Source organism: Raphanus sativus, chromosome 4, assembly GCF_000801105.2.
Source record: "Raphanus sativus cultivar WK10039 chromosome 4, ASM80110v3, whole genome shotgun sequence".
Taxonomy (NCBI): domain Eukaryota; kingdom Viridiplantae; phylum Streptophyta; class Magnoliopsida; order Brassicales; family Brassicaceae; genus Raphanus; species Raphanus sativus.
Window position 1 is genome coordinate 19,821,839 of NC_079514.1, and position 19,676 is coordinate 19,841,514.

At 37.8% G+C, this 19,676-nt stretch overlaps 1 protein-coding gene across 1 annotated transcript; it reads left to right on the forward strand.

Moving 5' to 3' along the window:
• Positions 1-1,694: 1,694 nt before the first annotated feature.
• LOC108831685 (uncharacterized) lies at positions 1,695-2,369 on the forward strand. Its single transcript, XM_018605215.1, has one exon. It carries the CDS (start codon positions 1,695-1,697, stop codon positions 2,367-2,369), a length of 675 nt encoding a protein of 224 aa, XP_018460717.1.
• Positions 2,370-19,676: the final 17,307 nt, after the last annotated feature.

Genomic DNA, 19,676 nt, shown 5'->3' on the forward strand with positions numbered 1-19,676 from the left:
CTACATATGGTAGAACTATCATATCTACCATTATATACTTCTCTACCGTCGTAGAATTATTCAGCTGCCAATAAATACATTTCTACGATGGTAGATTTATTCAGCTGCCATTTCGCTTATTTCTGGATTACAGTTGATTTCAATAACTATATTTCTTAATATATCTACGTATGTTTACTTGGTATTTTCTACCAAAATATTCTATTCTACCGTTGCTGGGTTATGCAACCTACTGTTTTATCTACTTTCTATGGCAGTAGAATGTATACTCTACCAAGTTCGAAATGAATATTTTCTTAAAATCTTTCCAAAATTTTCGTGTTTTTATCAATTATTTATGAAACCAACAAGTATATTAAACTCTAATTTCTATACACACTAAACTTTAACTTATAAACACTAAATTCACAATCACCATTTATTTGATTTAGGCTTTAGGGTTTGAACCCTATGTGATTAAGTGTTTAGGGTTTAAACCGTACTTGTAGTGTGAACTATATTTGTAAATCTTAGTGAAATAACATGTTCGGTGTGATGGTTATTAAATACATATAATATCTTCATCATTAAATAGCTGTTCATCATTGTGATTTATAAGAAAATGAGTATAGTTTGCTTAGAATGGCTCTTGTGAGAGAAAATCATGAGAAAAGAGTGAAACAACTCACAACTAAAACACATTTACTATTGTTTATGAGAATCCGAGTACAACACGTAACACATATATAACGATTACCAGTAACTAAATCCAAAGTCATAACAACTCTCACTAAGTATCCACTATTCGAGCTTGAACAACCTTGAAGTAGTTTCCGACACGAGAAACATAGATAAGCTAGGAAAGTGTATTCTGGTGCAGGCACAAGACCAAGAAGAGCTTCAGTTCCTGTTAGGAACAGTCTATTACATAAGGAACATTTACCCGGAGTGGAACTTGAAAAGAAACAGAACCATTTTTACAACTTTTTCTGTATATCCCATGAAAAGAAAAACACAAAATGGGTTATTCAATCAGCCATCGTCGTCTATTTGTAGTTCCTCATTCTATATTAGCTAAATAAATATTAAAATTTCATGTATTGCTAATGAATCACTCGTTCTCTTCACAACCTCGCCTCTACAGCTTCTAATTTCCCGTAAAGGAGAGAAGTCAGTAACCAAATGTGAAGCTCCACACTCTGTAATGAAATCAGGGATCATCTCCCTTGCAGCTCCCTAAATTATAAGAATCAAAAGTTCATATATCCCTTAATCATAATTTACTAGATGATAGTATGTGTGGGTTTTTGGTATCTAAACTTTTTCAAGGTTTTCAAATTGACATGTAATATATATATATATATATATATACTCATGAAGCTAATTATGCCACTTAACAACAATATTAGCACATAACTTTCTTCTTTTTTTTGTGCTCTCCACCGGAAATCGCCTTTCCTTTCTTAACTTCATTGCTCCTCACCGTGAGTGGGCCTTTCTATCACCGGCTTTCTTAGCCTCGGTATCTTGGTTTCCTTTTTTTGCCTCATTTAGGCTTCATTTCGTATCTCATTCTCTTTCTTCTATTACTTCTTTTCTTTGATTTTTCTTTCTTTACTACCCAAGTCTTCCTTTTTGGTTTTCCTTGTTGTTTCCTTTTCGTATTTTCTTTCCTTTTTCACCTGCATTTCTCTCCAATAAATACCTATTATACAATGCTGTCTTTTAAGATTTACTCGGAATTCACGGAATCAAACTGCGCCCCTGTAGTTGAAACCATCGATCTCTTACCTCACCGTCCGCCAAACCTCCTCTGTTCAAACCCCAGTGGTAGTGGAATGGCTGACAAACTTCACAAAGCTATTTGTTCCATGTCCTTAGACGATGATGATCCGATCACCCTCCTCGACGAGCCTCGATACTGTGTTTTTGATGCGAACGCCAACAGCATACTTGGTCGTCTACTGAATCCTGACGCTCAAAACATGGCCCGTATGATTGAGTTCATGCCTCGTGCGTGGAGACTGTACAACAGAGTACAAGGCATAGCGTTGTCTCGTGACAGATTTCAATTCATCTTTGATAGAAAGGAAGATCTACTGACAGTCTTGAAGGAGCGCCCGCTAACTTATAACCATTGGACCATGCTCGTGGAGCGTTGGGTGGCTGATCCTCCAAGAGATTTCTTAACCTCTTTTGAGGTCTGGATCCGTATCAGAAATATTCCTCTAAACCACTTCACCACAGATACCATGTACTTGTGCGCTAAGAAGATCGGAAGGGTTGTCAAGGTGGCCTATGATCCCAAGGTCTCACACACTACATACTACATTCGAGCGAAAATAGTAATGACAGTTGACAGCCAGGCGTTTGAGGCAAAAAAAACCTAAATCTTCCTTCTGGTGATGTCGCTGTTATCCAATATGAATACGAGAGGATACACAAACGATGCTTTGGTTGCTTTCGCCTGACTCATGAGAAACCTTCTTGTTCCTACTACAAGAAGATAAACATGAGACTAATAAGCAAAGAGGTAGCTCCTGTCTCTAAGGAGCAAGCACTACAAGAAAAATACGTTTTAATAGCAGACCAGAATAGCGTTTTTTCGCTTTCTGCTATGATTGACATATCCATTAGTTTTAGATAGCGTTTGTATTTTTGGAAACGCTATGATAAACCGGCATATTTGGAAACGCTATGATAGTATACATTTAATAGCACATAAAATAATAAACGCTACAATAATGTACTTTTTAAATCCATAAACCCTAAACAAACTGAACCCTTATACTCTAAAAAAAAAATTAAACACTAATACAGTAATAATCTTTATAATATTTTAGAACTTAAACTCCAAATCTTAAATATAAAATTATAAACTTAAATATTTAAAAATTAAACATGAAACCTATATACATTAAATCTAAACCCTATATTATACATCTATCTTATTAAAACATGAACATTACAACTTTTTCTAGGTGGATTTTTAAAAGTGGACCTCATATATTTAAATTAAATATCTCATTCTTTATATATAATACATACCATAGTCTAACTTTGCATTGACGTATTTCCTTAAATATAGTTCTTCTTTTTGTCTATATTCCATATATGATTTTTACATTTATTACATGTCGATTTAGATAAGATATATACTAAGAATACTAAAAATATTAATCGTTCTATAATTACCCTATACAATTCATTTTAAATTGATCAGTATACTTTCATTGGCCATATTAATTTTATTAGTACAAATAACATTAGGTAGATAAGTCATAGACACATACATAAATATATGACTATTCTTATAACTACGTTGGGCCTAATCTACTTTCTAAAACAAATAACACATAGCTTCATATATTGTATAGAAAATAGTAATATTGTATAGTATTATACTTATACAATAATACTAAAAACAAACCAAACTGAAATATAATATATATCGAAAATGCTTTGAACCATTACACACAAAATATATTAGACTTTAGAGATAAAATTCACTTTGAAATTACGTAACAATTATTTAAAAAAATTAAATTTCGTAATGTACAAAAAAACATAAGTTTTATATAAAATTTTGTGTTACAATAAAAAAACACAACTCGCGCTTGCAAAGTGTTATTTTTACATACGAAAGACAGTTTTGATATTGTTCTTTAAACACAAAAGTGAATTATACAAACTCGATACTACATAAAACTAAACAATATAGAATACATTTTAAAAATAAAACCCGTGCGGGTGTGCATATGTTTATATAATATATAAATATATTATGTTACACATATTTTCATATAAATAATACCCCAATGTAAGTTTTGTATAATAAATATTGAAAATACAAAATATATAGCACTATATATTTTAAATAATATAAAAAAATCTACTTTACGTTATCATAAAATTTAAAAATCAGATTTAGTAATTAAACACATTGCTTATTTAAACACATTAGTACACATTGTTATATCAATACACATTGCAATCATATATAACATTTAGTAAAAACAAAGATAAAAAAAAATTGACTCCCGCTAATAAAACCCATTTTTCTTGTAGTGAAGTGAAAATTACGAATGAAGCTCCTTTGGAAGGTCCTCCTAGCTTCCCACCGCTGTTCACTGAGCTCCCTTTGGAAGAACGACAAATGGCGATACAATATATCTCTGACTCAGATAAAACAGAGCGTCAAGCCCGGATATTACGTGTTCAACACTCTATCGAACTTGAGAAAGCCAACCCGCCTGCTCTCCTTACAAAGTTATCTCATGAGTTGAACAAAGAAAAGGGTCATGTCTTTGACTATAGCAAGAACTCACCTGCCCCTGACGATGTAGTGAATCCAAAGCCCTACGCTACCCTGTCAGCCCCTGTTTTTGGTCGTCTCTCTGCTCCTAATGAAGCTCTCTCCTCGGGCGATAGCTCAAATGCTCCTTCTAGGCCTAATAATCCAACGGTATTTAATGTGGGCGCTTCTAGCTCTACTTTCACCAGGATTTCTAAGGCTAAAAAGAAGGAGAGAAGAAGACCACCAGCTTGGGTCAGACATATTAGACCTGTGAACAGAATCAACACGTCTCTTACTTCATTTAATAAAAATGGGAAAGAAGAAGTAGTCTCAACGAAGAGGAAGCAGATGAAGGTCAAGAGATACTCGGCAACAAGAACCCAAAAACCAAACCCAATATGGTGGCTTCTGATTTGAAGCCGCTGCCTCTCCAATGAGCATACTGAGCTGGAACTGTCGCAGGGCGGGAAACACCGAGACAGTTCGTCACTTAGCGGAGATGCGTAAAACACATTTTCCGGATTTTCTGTTTCTCATGAGATTAAACAAGTGGATTCGTAAATGTTGGGTTTGCAAAAGGATTTGGGTTATGATAAGATGTTGACTGTTGAGTCTCTTGGTTTGAGTGGAGGCTTGGCGGTATTGTGGAAAGGTTGTTTTAAAGTTGATGTTCTGTCCTCTGATAAAAGGATCATCGACTTGTGTGTTACGTTTGGTTCAATAAAGTTCTTTCTGACTTGCGTATATGGTGACCCGGTAAAGGAAAGGAGGCAAGCAGTTTGGGAAAAGACATCACTATTGGCCATCAAGAAAGGTTGGCCTGCTGGCGACCAGTCTGAGAACCTCTCTCTCATGGATCGTCTCGCTAGATGTAGAACAGAGCTGTCACGTTGGAAGAAAAATGTTCTGTTTAATTCCAAAACGAAGATTCAAAAGCTGCAACAACAACTGGAGAAGGAGATAGCAAAGATTTACCCCAGCGTTAGGTCAATGAAAAGACTTAAAACTCAGCTGGCTGAAGCATATAAAGAGGAAGAGAGGTATTGGAGGCAACGAAGCAGAGAACAATGGCTTCGTGAGGGAGATAAGAACACCACTTACTTCCACAATTTTGTCAAAGGTCGTAAGATCAGGAACACTATCTTGATGTTGAAAAATGATTTGGGAATCGAGCATTTTTCAGAGGGAGCTAAAGGACAGATTGCTATTTATTTCTTCAAAGATCTGTTTATGAGCTGGAACCCGGTTGACCTAGAGTCTCTTTTCGACGGCTTCCAGAGTAAAGTTACATCAGAGATGAATGCCGAGCTGACTAAAGAGTTCACAGATGAAGAAAATAAGAAGGCTGTTTTCTCTGTTAAAGGTAGTAGTGCCCCTGGAGAAGATGGCCTTACCGGAGCTTTTTATCAGCATTACTGGAGTATTGTCGGTCCTACTGTTATTGAAGAAGTGCACAGCTTTTTCAAGTCTTCTACTCTTCCCCCTGGATGGAACCATACTCAAATATGCCTTCTACCAAAGATTACGAAGGCTAAAACCATGAAAGATATGCGCCCGATCAGTCTTTGCTCAATACAATATAAGATCATCTGGAACTTATTAGCTGATCGTCTCAAGCCGATCATGGACGTGATCATTTCTGACACACAAGGCGCTTTCGTTGCTGGTCGTCTCCCATCGGACAACATTGTTGTAGCTCATGAATTGGTGCACAGTCTACGTACAAAAGCTTCAGTTAGCAAGGAGTTCATGGTGATCAAAACTGATATGTCTAAGGCGTATGATCGCGTAGAGTGGAATTTTTTGGAGATTTTGATGGAAAAGATGGGTTTTAATCGTCAATGGGTCTGTTGGGTGATGGCCTGTGTGAGCACAATGTCATATACTATCCTTTTGAACGGTCGAGCTCATGGTTTTATCAGAACTGAAAGGGGAATTCGCCATGGAGATCCAATCTCTCCTTTCCTCCTCATAATGTGTGCAGAAGCGCTGGTCAGTGTACTGAATAGATCAGAAGCCAAAGGTCGGCTTCATGGTACAATTGGATAAAAACGGGCCTGCAGTTCACCATTTGTTATTCGCAGATGACAGCTTGCTTATGTGTAGAGCTGACATGATGGAGAGTCTAGAGATTTTACGGTGTGTCAAACTCTATGAGGAAGCCTCTGGTCAACAGATCAACCCGGCAAAATCATCCATCATATTTGGCGAAAACGTGGAAGAAAGCTTGAAAGCAGACATAAAGGTGTTGCTAACTATTGATAAAGAAGCTGGGGAAGGCACTTACTTAGGTCTTGCGGAGGTCTTTAAAGGTTCTAAGAAGAAGATCCTCAACTTCATTAGAGAATAGCTACAGAACAGACTCCATGGCTGGTTCGAGAGATCTCTATCTCAAGGGGGTAAGGAGATTTTGATTAAGTCAATTGGTTTTGCACTACCAGTATATGCGATGTCAGTGTTTAAACTGCCTAAGGACTTGTGTGCTAAGCTTACTTCGGCTATAAGGAATTCTGGTGGAGTAACAGGGGTTCGAAACGTAAACTCCATTGGGTCTCTTGGGATAAACTTTGTCTAAGTAAAGAGTCAGGTGGTCTAGGCTTCCATGACATAGAATGTTTCAACCAGGCCCTCTTGGGTAAACAAGCTTGGAGCATTTTGTCTAGACCCGGCTCGCTAATGGATAGAGTGCTAAAAAGCCGCTATTTCAAAAATTATTCTTTCCTTGAAGCGAGTTTGGGGTCAAGGCCATCCTATGCGCGGAGAAGCATCATACATGGCAGAGAAGCGCTCAAATTAGGATTATTGAGGAAGATATGAGAGGGTGAACAGACAAATGTGTGGTCATCTAACTGGTTGTTGACAGACTCAGCTCGGCCGCTGATGTACCACCAAGATAGCACTGTGGACCTGACACTACGAGTTAGTGATCTCATCATTCCTAAATCTTAGATGTGGGACGCCAATAAAGTGTATGAGGTTTTTACTCCGAAATATGCAGCCTATATTCTCACCATTAGACCGAAACTTGGAGAGCAAGATAGGGACGAGTGGGGTTTCACGAAGGATGGCTGTTACACTACTAAAAGCGTGTACCGTATGCTGTGAAAGATACACGAAGGAAATAACCCTCCCTCTAGACGAGTGCCTCCTGTGGAAAAGCAGCTGTGGAAGAGCATACGGAAACTCAAAACTACACCTAAGATATGTCACTTCCTATGGCAGGCACTCTCTGGGGCTCTTGCAGTTGTGGAGCGTCTTCAATCACGCGGTTTACATACTGACTTGAGATGCAAGGCTTGTGGGCAAGCTCCAGAATCGATATGCCATGTTCTCTTCACATGTCCAACAGCCATTGATGTATGGAGACTAGCTAATATTGCTCCTCCCTCTGCAGGTTTCTCCCAGAACTCTGTGTTTTTAAACCTGCATTATCTCGTGGCTGGGACGAAGAAGAAACAAGTTGGAAGTAAAAATAGCATGGCCTTCCCTTGGATTCTGTGGAATTTGTGGAAAAATCGGAATGCTCTAGTATTTGAGCGCTGCAGAAATACGCCTGATTCTTGTGTCTCTAAAGCTTTGGAAGAAGCAGGGATATGGTTCTCTGTGAACAATAACATCCAAGATCTCAGAGTATCACAGGCGCCAAATCTATCTCGTCAGGATGTATGGGTGCCTCCTGTTGGAATTTCATACCGGTTTATAACAATTTATAAATCAACCTATGAATTCATATGCCTAGAATCTCATGTCAATACTGAAATAAACTTAGATCTTAGGATCTCAAATATACCTGGAAGTTTTGTAGCGAAAATATAAACAAAACAAGGCGAGATTTAAAGCACTCCAAACGTCGTGCCTCTACTGGTATCCACACGCATACAAACTGGATCGATACGGGATGCTAGTGCCGTCGAGATCAAATCTCAAAATACTTTGACAAACGCTTTGTCTCTGTTGCTTCTAGGGTTTTCGTGAGATCACTACATCATCAAACCATCACGCACATGTTTTATAACTAACGAGTTATTAACTTAACCCATTAAAGGGCCAGGCCCATGCATACATGTACGTGATATTACTTTGGTCGAGTGATAATTAATTATCATTATCACGTATATACATCTTTATGTATATCTTATAATATATATCATATATATATTATCTCCACAACCCAATATACGTCATTGATCCAATTTGCTTAGGTGTGTGATCCTGTAGGATCATATAATATTAGCAATGGATTCTCAAGTCCATAGATTATAAGCGGTTTCTAGCAAAACATTATAACCACCTAATATTATACGATTGTCGAATCTCGATGTTACAACTTTATTAAAAGTAAGAACAAATGATTTTAGGACATTCTCAACAATCTCCCACTTGTACTAGAATCATCTATTCTCATCATCCTTTTTTCTCTATATCTCGATCTCAGCATAAGGCAAGAACTAGTGTCATCCTTATTAAGTTAGATCACATTTATCGAACTCCAATTTATACTGATAAAACAAACGACTGACATTCACCTCGTTTGAGCACGGCCATGCATTTCTCAGTATCAAATCTTCGATAGGCCCAGAGATATTTATCTCCCGTTATATGGGAGGGACAAATCCCATCTTGTTCCATCCCTGTTCCTTACAAACTTCTTAGAACACCTAATCAATGCCTTTATAATCACCAGTTACGGCTGACGTTTGACAAGGTCAAAGTGAACTAATCTACAAGTAAAGAATCATGACGAACTCAGGTCTAAGGACTATACTCTATAGTCGTAATGAAAAACTCTCATGACACTCATATAACAATCTTGTAGAGTTCTCATAGCGGGTCAGTCCGATACTGTGTTCTCCAACACATATCTATGTGATTGACTTCATTACTACATAATGAATGACTCCATGAAACTTAGTCATCAATCACCTCACATACTAGTCTTTCTTGGTTATTAATGTCCCAAGTTAACAACCTTGACTATGGACCTCAATAACTTACTTTCATGATCAAGTCACATACTTGATGACCTATAAGAATGATATACATTATTATGGGACTTATTTAATTATCCAATAATCAAATAAATATGAAACAATTTCATTAATTTTAAAACATAACCAAATGTATGTTAATGTGAACATCATATCATAAACACAAAGCTCCCACTAAAATCAAGATCACATCTTAATATACTTAATTCCCACGGCTGGTGTATGACTCTCATGCTTAGGCCGTGGAAAAGACTTGGTCAATGGATCAACAACATTTGTATCCATTAAGACTCTACTATGGTGCTTTGCTTGGAACTCTTCCAACTCACTGCTTCTCTATTAAGACATAACTGATACTAGATTGTCATCGTAAATCATCTTTGTCTATCTGAAAGCTGGCATTGGTGTAACCATTTACAACAAGCTCATCATTTCCTCCATAGAATAAGAACATATCTTTAGTATTTCTGAAATACTTGAGGATATTCTTGACTTCTGTCCAGTGACTTTCACCCGGACCAGTTTGGTATCGACTCGTCATGCTCTGGACGAGGGCAGATCATGGAATATATGATAGATCCTATGGCCAAAGCATATGGGATTCTACTCATTCGCTCTCGCTCATCATGTATCGAAAGATACTGAGTCTTGCTAAGAGTTATGCCGTGAGGCATTGGCAAAAAGCCTTAATTGGAATCATGCATCTTGAATCTATGTAAAACCTTATCGACATAAGCGTCTTGACATAATCCAATAGTCTTATTTAATCTATCTCTATAGATTCTTATTCCAAGAATGTATGCAGCTTCTCACATGTCTTTCATTGAGAAACAACCTCAATAAAAATATGTAATCTGCATACAACACCAAAAAAATAACTACGCTCCCACTAGTCTTCTTGTAAACGCAAGGTTCTTCTTCATTTAAAATACAATCAAACTCTTTGATTGCCTTATTAAAACGAAGATTCCAACTCCGAGATGCTTGCTTTAAGCCATATATCGGAGTTAGGGCCCATCATAGCTTCCTCAAAGGACATAGGTTCATCACTCTCTATTCTCAATAGATCATGATGGTCCGTCACCCAAACCACATCTATCAGGTTTGAGACGTGTCCTTTCGGATCTACGTACCTCAGGTTCCACAGGTGTAGATTCTACGACTCTTCGTAAATCTAATTGATCATCTTCTTGAGAGGATGAAACAATCTCCTATGTTTCTCGAACTTCTTTGAGTTGTACTTTACTCCCAATATTCTTCTTAGAAAGAAATTCTTTCTCAAGAAAATGCCACTACGAGCAACAAACAGTTTGTTCTCGGTGGGGTTGTAAAGTAATAACCTTTGGTTCCTCTGGGTAACCAATGAAGAATTATCAGAAAAGACAAAATTGGAACCTTTCCAGTCCATATCTCATATGGTGTCTTCTCTACTGATTTTGATGGACATCTACTTAGCGTAAACGTAGACGTTTTAGAGCGTATCCCCAAAAGGATGGTGGAAGATCTGCATGATTCATCATAGACCGAACCATATCTAATAAAGTTTGATTCTTCCTTTCAGACACACCATTCCATTGTGGTGTTCCTGGAGGAGTGAGTTGTGAAACAATTCCACATTCTCTCAGATGATCATTAAACGCTTGACTCAAATATTCTCCACCTCGATCAGATCGAAGAGCTTTTATTTTCTTGTCAAGCTGATTTTGTACTTCATTCTGAAATTCTTTGAACTTTTCAAAAGATTCAGACTTATGTTTCATTAGATAAACATAACCATATCTACTGAAGTCGTCAGTAAACGTAATGAAGTACTGATAGTTTCCTCGAGCATTTATACTCATTGGTCCACATACATCAGTATGTATGAGTTCCAATAAGTCTTTGGCTCTTTCACTGTGTCCAGTAAAAGGAGCCTTAGCCATTTTACCCAACAAACAAGATTCACATTTTCATATGATTCATAATCAAATTAGCTCAAAAGTCCATCACTATGAAGCTTTTGAATGCGTTTCTCATTTATGTAGCCCAAACGACAATGCCAAAGAAAAGTTTGATTCATGTCATTAGACTAGAAACTTTTGGTACTGATATTATAGACATGCACACTTTGGTTTAGAATATAAAGTCCATTCTTGAATGGACCGCTACCATAAAAGATATCATTACGATCAAAAGAACAACACTTGTTTTTGATCGAAAACTGAAATCCTTCCAAATCCAAACAAGAAATGGAAATAATATTCCTACTTATAGTAAGTACATAGTAGCAATTCTTAAGTTCTAAAACCAAGCCTGAAGGTAAAGATAAATGGAATGTTCACACGGCTAATGCAGCAACCCTTGCTCCATTACTCTCGTGTAGGTCCATTTATCCTTTGTCCAAAATTCTACTGTTGTTTAGGCCATTCATATTTCTACAAATATGAGCACCACAGCCGGTATCCAATACCCAAGAAGTAGAACCAGAAGTAGTATAACATTTACTTCTATAACATAAATACCCCAAGACGATGTTTCAAAAGTCTTTTTCAGATCTTCCAAGTAGGGTTTAAACTTAGGAGAAAGATCAAACTGGGTAGGATTCGCAATCCAGCTTGGCTTATCCTTTCCGTTAAAGTTTCTATACTCTTGGTTGAGAACAATTCTCTGGTTTCGATACCATTAGAGGAAATTTGATTCATTCAATTTGTCTTTCTTAAGGACATATCGCAATAAAAATGGGTTGCGGGGAACTATCATTGCTGGTATAGAAGAATAGCGAATATTAATATGATGTTCAGGAGTTATAGAGATCTTAACAATTAAGAAAACTTATATTATATTCAAAACAATTTCCTCAAATGAATATAATAATCCAAGATCCATATTTCACTAAAATCCGAGTGAGCTTTGGCTCATCGTCCGAATGTTTAGCTATTTAGGTAAGCAACACTTTACTAATTATATCCAATATAATTCTTAGTTGTCAGATGACATCTTATGTCTTATCCAACCTATGTCACTAAGCCCAAAACCGTTTTGATAGCCTAGTCAAGTAAACCAATCTTGTTTCATATGGTAACCGTTACCATCCACTTCACTCATGTAATTGCAGACACCTTACTTTAGCAAACCCATCTTACAACGAAACGAGCCTTGATAGTTGATAAAATTGGGTAGACATCATAAATGCTTGAAATTAATTGAGGAACGGGTTTTAATTCAATTTTATTTTATATTTAATTTTTATATCATATCATATATAAAATATAAATATAACAAATACATATAATATGTATTTTAATTGAATTACAAAAAAATAAATTATTTTAATCTAATTAAAATCATTAATTATTTTACATCGTTAATCTTAATTTAATCTTGAGAATCTAATCATATTAGTATTCCAATTAAATGAAAGATTAAACATGTGTTCGACTGAACCAAACCAATTTAGTTTAGCCGGTTTAATAGGTCGTACAAGCAAATAATTGTAGAATCACTTATGTATTACAATATTAAATCATATATACACATGAACCGCACGTACAAAACATGCATGGTCACATCACATGCAACCATTGTTACAATAACACGTTCAGGATTTTAGATTAATTATACACTAGATCATGATCCGCGCGCATGCGCGGATTTATCTTTTGATTCACATATTTTATATATATGTTGTATATTACTTAAAATTTATAATATAAAAAAGTTAGAATGATCTGGAACTAACAAAAATCGACCCTGACAAAAAAAATCAAATACCTATTTAGATCCAAATGTTGAGAACTCGAAAAACTCATACATCAAATGAACAGATTTATACCCGACCCGGTGAGCTAAATTTCAAACATAATATATTTTGTTATATTTTTAATTCATTTTTTTGGTTGGTGAGATTTACTATTTATTCGAAAAAATTTTGGCTAACTTAATGGTATATATTCGTAGGTTTCTTTTTTTTCTGAACAGAAAAAAAAAGATTTGAGTCTTGATTAAATTTATCTTATATAACAAATTGCTGCTATAAATAATTTTTATAAAAACTAATTTTGTAACAGTAATATCGTTTTTGTTATAAATTAGTATATCATGGTTTATAGGTTCAAAGTATAGAATTTGCCGTCTTCATAGTATTGCTAATATTGATAGATGCAAGTTAATGAATACATATAATATATTGTATTATTATTAATCTGTCGTATAGTATTATATGTTAGTAGATGTATTATTAATAATATATCTTATAGTATAATATGCTAGTGAATGTATCTAACTTATAGTAAAATATATGCAATATAAGGAAACATGCGTAGTGGATATAATAATAAGGTAATAAGTGAAAAACTATGATAATGATTGATATTAATTATTTATAAAAAAAGCATGTCTAATAATAAGTAGATTAATATAGCATTAATTACATAAAGTCCAACTTTAAAATCCACCTAGAAGAAGTTGTAATGTTTATGTTTTAATAAGATAGATGTACTCTACATGCATATAAGATATGAAAAGGTGTGATATATATTAATCACATATCTAGCGGGACGATCATATCGGCCGAATAATATCTCTATCAACATATATTCTAGACTTTCCAAAAGTCAATATACCTTAACATATAATTCAGTATGTCGTGATCGTACAATATCAACTTAGGATATTGACATTTCCAAAAAGACATGTGTATCTAATATACACGCATATCTCAGTTTTGGAAATTGATGAACATCTTCATCAACTTACGATTATCACAGACTCGGTTGATTAACAGTTTAACCAAAGATTGAACAGAACTATTTATCTATATCAATATATAAACTAAATAAGATTCAATTTCAGTATTAAACAAATAGGTTTTGATACCACTGTTGGAATTTCATACCGGTTTATAATAATTTATAAATTAACCTATCGGATATGTAATTATTGGAATAATTGTTGGAGACTCAAATGGTGGATATGCGAGCATGATAACTTATATGCTGTTCTATATCTCCATGATAAATTCATATGTCTAGAATCTCATGTCAATACTGAAATAAACTTAGATCTTAGGATCTCAAATATACCTGGAAGTTTTGTAGCGGAAATATAAACAAAACAAGTCGAGATTTAAAGCATTCCAAACGTCATGCCTCTACCGGTATCCACACGCACAAACTGGATCGATACGGAATGCTAGTGCCGTCGAGATCAAATCTCAAAATACTTTGACAAACGCTTTGTCTCTGTTGCTTCTAGGGTTTTCGTGAGATCACTACATCATCAAATCATCACGCACATGTTTTATAACTAACGAGTTATTAACTTAACCCATTAAAGGGCCAGGCCCATGCATACATGTACGTGATATTACTTTGGTCAAGTGATAATTAATTATCATTATCACGTATATACATCTTTATGTATATCTACACAACCCAATATACGTCATTGATCCAATTTGCTTAGGTGTGTGACCCTGTAGGATCATATAATATTAGCAATGGATTTTCAAGTCCATAAATTATAAGCGGTTTCTAGCAAAACATTACAACCACCTAATATTATACGAATGTCGAATCTCGACGTTACAACTTTATTAAAAGTAAGTACAAATGATTTTAGGACATTTCCAACACCTCCTACTCCCTCCTACTTAAAATGCAACATTGGCTCGTCCTGGTCACAAACAAGCATGATAAGTGGTTCTGGTTGGATCACAAGAGACAGTAAGGGTCGTACACTACATCATAGCCGTCGGGCCTTCCCAGCTCTGGTATCAAAAAGGGAAGCTGATTTGTAAATGCTCTTATGGGCGGTTGAAGCAATGAAGAACATGAGACAGAAGAACATCATTTTTGAGACCTCCTATATTGAAGTTAGAGAAGTCCTCCTCCATATCGATAGGTTCCCGGAGCTCAGGTACTTAACAGTTCATCTCTCGCTTTTCCTCCAAGGCCTAGGTGACTGGTCTATCGACCATGTATTCTCGAGTAGGAACAAAATAGCAACTGCAATTGCAGACATTGTCATTGCTAATGAGTTCACTCAATCTATGTGGCTTCGGGTGGTCCGAAATGGCTTGCTCATCAGATCCAACAGGAGGCACCAGCAAATTAAGCAGAACATCCCTGTCCGTTAGTTCTTTGCTTGATTTCTTATCCTCTGGTTTTTCTTCAGAAGAGACTCTGTTTAGCTCTTCCTGTTGTTTATTTTTATCGGTGCCTACTGGTGTTGGCTTTCATCTTCTGTACTAGGGGTTTTTTCCGAGCTACTTTCTTTGTCCGTTTGGACTAGCAATCAAATGAAGTATTCAATGTTAAAAAAAAAAAAGAAGCTAATTAGGAAATCTTAACATATATTATCATCAATACTACTAAAATCAACACAATAAAAGCATAAGGTTCTTTCCAACACATCAGATTTTAAACTAACTGTGAAACTGCCATGTCACTAAAATAAAAAAACTGTGAAAACCAATCATAACATTTGATCTCCGCGTCACTTTCTTCTTCTGCACATTGTAACATCCCTATCCCCCGGCGTCCGACCGGGGTTATCGAAAGGGAGTTATGGACACGCATATACCCTTATAGGCAACCCGCGATGTCCGTTACTGGTCCCAAGAGTCGACGGACGAATTGCTTTCTTTGAAATTTCAATCCACCCGTATCCATACACTTCTACTTACAGTCCTGCGCAAAGGGAAATGGAAAGGGAGGGTCTGAGTATTGGGTTACTCAGTGAAGTGACTCTAGACCAGCCTACCCGCAAGACACTCTACATTACTCTATGCGGGAATCAGGACTGACTAGCCACTACAATCAATCAATGCAATATAAGTCATTTCATAAAATCACAATTTCTAATCATTGACATTTCTATGCATTTCTAACAACCTAGCGATCAGTCAACACAATGAACTCAGTCACTGCTACACTTCACTCAATGAACTAGACTACAATCAAACAAACCGACTCGACACCAAACAACCTAGACGTAGGACCTATAACCGTTTACGGATGTCCCTACACATTCCGGCCTATCCTGAAAGGGGCGCCCTCTCTCTGGAAAACCGTCCCCCCCCTCAGCTTCCTAAATGACTATCCGAACCACAACACGTTGGCCCGTCGGCACTGTCTGCAGCCCGGTCGTAATAGCCATAATTATGTCACTACTCAGCATTGACTCGATCTTAAGGCGCCACTACACGTTTTTATATCCCGCCTCTCGCGGTAGGAACTTCTTATATCCCGCATCTCGCGGTAGGCACTTCTTATATCCCGCATCTCGCGGCAGGCACTTCTTATATCCCACATCTCGCGGTAGGCACTTCTCGTCACTTCCCGTGGGTACCTCATGTTAGGCTACTGTCCCACGGGTCACATCACATCTTAGACTCTAGATGCCCACCCGTTCTCGGTGGTCCAAACATGACTACAAGCAAGTTCATTAATGCAATTCCTTTCCGACTCATATCCCCAATTCTCATATACGCATTTTCTTTTCTCAACTTCCATAACTCATTTCTCCCCCACTTAGACTCTTACTCCATCACTTATATTATACTCACTATCACTTAGCAACCAACACTTATAAAACAATCACTACTCCATATACCAATACAACTCTAACACCAAATGCAACTACTTTCTCTAGCAACTTAGCGTACAATCAGACGTCATCATTTGGGACACAAGATCAATCACACAAACATCCAACAACAATAATAATCACATCAACACAAGGCAGTCCATTAAGTCCCATTTAACAGTATGAAGGTTCTTATGCAATATGCTCTACTCAACTATCACCCTAGTTTCCATCATGATCTACATCCTAACTTTCAAACAATCACTAACCAATCCTAGATCCAACACAAAATAATATAGGGATCATGAGAACAAGATGGGTCAAGACACCTCACCTTAGCCTAGATCTAGATCTGGAACCAAGAGATAAGGGAAAACGAGATCAGATCCGGTCACCACCACACCACACGGCTATCACCACCACCACCACCACAAATAGATCGCCGGCAAAGAGAGAGAGAACGCCGAGGAGGAGAGAGAGAGAGAGACCGCGAGAAGAGAGGGAGAGAGGAGAGGAGAGACAGCGGCGCATGGGAGAGAGCTTGACGGCTAGGGCTTCCAGTCTCCGGGAATCTCTGCAGAGCTTCGCTTCAAGCTTTGTGATGAGACAAAAGAAGGGGAGAGGCTGACTATTTATAAGAAAGGGAGGAGGAACCCTAGGTTTTTGTCAAATGGGCCATAGAGAAGCTCGTCTCCCTTAAAAAAAAATTTGGGCCAGGTTATGAGATGTTACAATCTCCCCCACTTAATGGAATTGTCCCCGAATTCCGCGTGTTGAAACCCCAATTCCTAACATCCCATACCCAAGTGACAACCAGCTCGTCATTTGGCATCCAACGGTTTCTGCACCATCCCGACTTACTTCCCTTATGGATATCCTTCATCCCTTTATAACTCATCCATCATTCTAGTGTCACTGATTCTTGCGGATCACCAACTTCGTCCATATTCTGCTTACAGTTCGGTGAGGCGTACTACTACTGATGGCTTCGGGATATTACCTAAGGTACTTCTGCAGTCCTTGCTCGACCAATCCTGTAGTGTCATTGTGAAGTCAAAATATATGCGGTGATGTATTGCCGGCTTGCCACCACGCTTCAGCTGCGCTACTCTGATTATCCTTGCTCCTTGTGCCCACATGTACCACCACCACCAATAGATCGCCGGCAAAGAGAGAGAGAATGCCGAGGAGGAGAGAGAGAGACCGCGAGAAGAGAGGGAGAGAGGAGAGGAGAGACGGCGGCGCAGGGGAGAGAGCTTGACGGCTAGGGCTTCCAGTCTCCGGGAATCTCTGCAGAGCTTCGCTTCAAGCTTTGTGATGAGACAAAAGAAGGGGAGAGGCTGACTATTTATAAGAAAGGGAGGAGGAACCCTAGGTTTTTGTCAAATGGGCCATAGAGAAGCTCGTCTCCCTTAAAAAAAAATTTGGGCCAGGTTATGGGATGTTACAATCTCCCCCACTTAATGGAATTGTCCCCGAATTCCGCGTGTTGAAACCCCAATTCCTAACATCCCATACCCAAGTGACAACCAGCTCGTCATTTGGCATCCAACGGTTTCTGCAACATCCCGACTTACTTCCCTTATGGATATCCTTCATCCCTTTATAACTCATCCATCATTCTAGTGTCACTGATTCTTGCGGATCACCAACTTCGTCCATATTCTGCTTACAGTTCGGTGAGGCGTACTACTACTGATGGCTTCGGGATATTACCTAAGGTACTTCTGCAGTCCTTGCTCGACCAATCCTGTAGTGTCATTGTGAAGTCAAAATATCTGCGGTGATGTATTGCCGGCTTGCCACCACGCTTCAGCTGCGCTACTCTGATTATCCTTGCTCCCTGTGCCCACATGTACCACGGTTTAGGCATCCCAGATTTGTGGATTCCGCAATCCTAAGGCATCTCTTGACACAATCCTGTTGAAGCCTTGTACTCCTCCTAGGCAATATCAGGTTGTTCCACTTTCTCCAGGATTTCATAAGTCAGCTTCAACTTTGTCCTTATTTCTCCCCCACTTTCGATCAAGCATACGAGGTCCAACCATTCTGGTACATTGTACCCACAATTGTCCCCCTGGTCATTACCGGCTGACGAAGACATCCTGCAAGTAGAGATCCGATAAGAACCATAATAGAAGTATAGATATAATGGGTGGTTTTTGAAAACATCTCACAACTTTCTAAAGTATCAAAACTTTCGCAAACTCTTTTTCTTTAAAACAAGATTTTGAAAACTTCAGAAATGCCGACCCCTTAGAATAGCACTAAGGGATCTTAACCCCCGCTCTGATACCAATTTTAACATCCCTATCCCCCGGTGTCCGACCGGGGTTATCGAAAGGGAGTTATGGACACGCGTATACCCTTATAGGCAACCCGCCATGTCTGCTACTGGTCCCAAGAGTCGACGGACGCATTGCTTTCTTTGAAATTCCAATCCACCCGTATCCATACACTTCTACTTACAGTCCTGCGCAAAGGAAAATGGAAAGGGAGGGTCTGAGTATTGGGTTACTCAGTGAAGTGACTCTAGACCAGTCTACCCGCAAGACACTCTACATTGCTCTATGCGGGAATCAGGACTGACTAGCCACTACAATCAATCAATGCAACATAAGTCATTTCATAACATCACCATTTCTAATCATTGACATTTCTATGCATTTCTAACAACCTAGCGATCAGTCAACACAATGAACTCAGTCACTGCTACACTTCACTCAATGAACTAGACTTCAATCAAACAAACTGACTCGACACCAAACAACCTAGACGTAGGACCTATAGCCGTTTACGGATGTCCCTACATGTTCCGGCCTATCCTGAAAGGGGCGCCCTCTCTC

What these genes read in the sequence shown, in the direction of transcription:
- LOC108831685 (XM_018605215.1), top strand. Translation starts at nt 1,695, where the DNA reads ATGCTGTCTTTTAAGATTTACTCGGAATTCACGGAATCAAACTGCGCC.